The 3,360-nt window shown below is 34.9% G+C and overlaps 1 protein-coding gene across 1 annotated transcript; it reads left to right on the plus strand.

Annotated features, from left to right (window-relative positions):
* Nucleotides 1-686: 686 nt before the first annotated feature.
* Nucleotides 687-3,135, plus strand: LOC123562617 (cholecystokinin receptor-like). Its single transcript, XM_045355242.2, has 2 exons — nucleotides 687-2,024; nucleotides 2,244-3,135. Exons 1-2 carry the CDS (start codon nucleotides 1,477-1,479, stop codon nucleotides 2,911-2,913), a joined length of 1,218 nt encoding a protein of 405 aa, XP_045211177.1. The 5' UTR covers nucleotides 687-1,476; the 3' UTR covers nucleotides 2,914-3,135.
* The last annotated feature ends 225 nt before the right edge of the window (nucleotides 3,136-3,360 follow it).

Raw genomic sequence — 3,360 nt, forward strand, 5'->3', positions numbered from 1 at the left:
GTCCACTTTTGTGGGCTACTGGAGCTAAAATAGAGATAAATTTAAACGACTTTATCTCATGAACCGTTCTACGGAACTTCATCAAACTTTGTTTAAAGCATCATTATAAGGTATTCTCCAAAACTTGTGCAAATGGAGGCGATTGGACTCCTTAGTCTAAAAAATAGAAAGAAGAACCTTTTAACTAATTGTTACCATGAACCACATTTTAGATCATCATTAAAGTCGATCTGTGGAATATTCTAAGGTCCTGTTTCTTTGTTCAAATGGAGACACACGGTCGCTAAAGGTAAAAAATTGAAAAAACGACCGCCTCTCATGAGCTGTTCGATGTATCTCCATTAAATTTGGCCTGTAGTATCATTATAATTCCCTTTCCATTTTTTTCTATTGGCCCCATTGATGGGGGTGTTTGAGCTAAAATTAGAAATACCTTTAAACGACTTTTTTCTCATAAAGAGCTTGATGGATATGCACCATGCCTACTTACTACTGGTATAATGACCAACATAACGTAATTTCACCGACTTTCATCAAACCTACTACTATGGAGGCAGCATGACATATAGGCTCACACTAGACTCGTACAGCTAGGGCACGACTTACACTACATATTGAAATAAAGAAGAAAGGTTAATGGTTTATTCCTTTCGGCTATGTAGCTAAGATTGAATACCATAAATGTTAATCATAACCAATACATACCCTTAATAAAAACAAGAAATTTTCTATTTAATTCACTTGACAACACAGAAATAAGAAGTTAAAGATTAGAAGTCCATCTCTTGCTTCCGTACTTATCAGTCAGTTTAATTTATACGGGATAGAAAGCACGTTATCTGAATATGGCTAGGAACTTACGTCACCCCACTCAAAGTATCCAATATTTACCAATATCTGGACAAACCAATTTATTTACAGGTACTTGAACAACCGAACTGTCGACTTTTTCATATTAATGCTATGGATTACCATTTGATATTCAACTATTTGTAAAAGAAGTTATATGTGCACTTCGTTTGACGAAACACAACAGGGTTCTCTTAGTTTTCTTTGTTGTTTCTAGGCAACTTTGAATTGTTAGCACATTTTGCCATTAACAGTTCATAGGATAAACAAATGAATTCATTGATAAAGCATTGTTTCATTATACAGTAATATTTGCCTCCAATGATTTATTCCACTGTATAAATAATGTAATGATTAAAAATACGTGGGTGTTTTCGATAAAAAGTGCGACCTGAATAAAGTCTTTGACCACGTTACCTGCAGATAACAGATGGCTGATGGAGCAGGCGTAAAGGTCAAGAACTTGCAAATAATTAATCAAAAGTTCTGTAGTCAACGTTATTATTTGTACAAGACATTTCGCCGAATGCTGCTATAGGTTTGCTCATTTTATGGTTGTACTACAATACTACATGTCACAAAGGAGAAAATGTCCAGTTAATTACAGACGATAGGAGATATTAATATATGGAAACGAATATGGCAAACACAGTTGACGGAACTAGCAATTTTTCGTTGTTTTTAACAAATGTGACTTGTTTGCCATTTCTTACTTGGAATAATTCTCAACTGAACAACTCTTCGCCCGCACAGTGTGGACTAAACAACACCCAAAATTTCACAAATTTGGACCCGGCGTTTCTGAGTTTTCTACATGAACTTCTACAGCCTTCAAACCTACTCCCAGAACCTTTGCCAAACGATGTTATTATCACATTCATTGTGTTATACAGTTTTATAATAATTCTCGCCGTCGTCGGAAATACAATCGTCGTCATTGTAATTGGTCGGCACCGACTGCGCCGTTCAGTTACTGACATGTATATATTCTCTCTAGCGATCAGTGATATTTTGATAGCAACATTAAACATGCCGTTTCAACTGAGTTTTGTAATTGCAAACGAGTGGCTAGCAGAGGGAACCGCTGGAGAGTTCTTGTGCAAGTTTACAAACTATGTCCAGGGTGTGACCATTGTTGCTTGTGTTCTGACATTAACCGCTATAGCTATAGACAGGTAAGTGCAGAACAAGTTTTAACGAAACCCACATTTTGTGTATAAGTATATTAAAGAACAAACCTTTAATTTTGAAATTATATTATTATCAGTATTAATCGACATTTTCTTTCTCGTATATGGATAAATATTATACAGTTATTTGGTAAAATACAGTTCATATTGCAAAAAGTAGATAGTTTTAAAAGTATAAATTTAATAACTTTCTTTTCATTTTAGGTATATTGTAATATGCCAACCGAAATTGTCCCGAAAGATCCATTCCAAAAAATCCGCAATCATTGGGATCGTCGTAGTTTGGCTCATCGCCCTCTGTGCTCTCTCTCCACACTTGGTCTTCCAAAAGCTTGATCAGCGCCTGAAAGTCACGGAGAACGCAATCGGTGTCGGCTGGGTGTGTGCTGAATTTTATCCAAGAGGAAAAGCCGACGGAAAGCTTTACTCTGTATTTGTTTATATTTTTCTTTACGTCATACCAGTTTTGATCATGATTTTTACATATGGAGCTATTACACATCGCCTCTGGTTAAAGAGGTCAGTGTTTCCCGTGTCACAGAATTCGAGCCAGTTTGCTAGAGGTGTTGCACATAAAAAGAAAATCACGAAGTTACTTATTGTTCTCGTGCTGGCATTCACAGTTCTATGGTTACCGTTCTTTTCCTTCTCAATGTTCACCAAGTTTGCGGACGCCGATGTGCACGCTTTCCGAATCAAGATGGCGGTGTTGCAACTTGTTGGATACAGCAACTGTTGTGTTAATCCAATCATGTATACATTTCTAAATAATAGTTTTCAGAAAGAATTTATTCGCATGTGTAGATGTATTCCATGTTTTACACGGGACGCAGTCAGTTCTTCTGTAAAAACAGACACAGAAAGTAAAATTTGAAAGCGAATAAACGAAACCCGTTATACCAATGTTGTTTTAAGCTATTCATAGCGCTATTCAATAAAAGCATATAGTCTAGATCAAAACAAAAAAAAAACAAAAAAAAAACAAAAACACCGCATTTCTTTCTTGGTATAAATCTATGAACTTTTTTTTATATTTTGTATACTGCCATGATCTATGTATTTTAAGTATGTTAGAAATATTAATTCTATTTTATCTAATAAAATAGTTTAAAGGGATCTGTAAATAATAAGTGAAAAAAGTAAATAAAATGTGCATTCTGTATTCATATTTCAATTAAATTGTCTCTGACCACTAAATGTTCTTTCATAATTTAATGAAAATTTTATATACTACAGAGGGGCCTTAGATAGTGTAGTTACTTTAAGAAAGGTATAATGATAGCCCTGTTAACTCTATGAAGGGGCTATGATAACTCTTACA

Source organism: Mercenaria mercenaria, chromosome 2 (genome assembly GCF_021730395.1).
Source record: "Mercenaria mercenaria strain notata chromosome 2, MADL_Memer_1, whole genome shotgun sequence".
Lineage (NCBI taxonomy): Eukaryota > Metazoa > Mollusca > Bivalvia > Venerida > Veneridae > Mercenaria > Mercenaria mercenaria.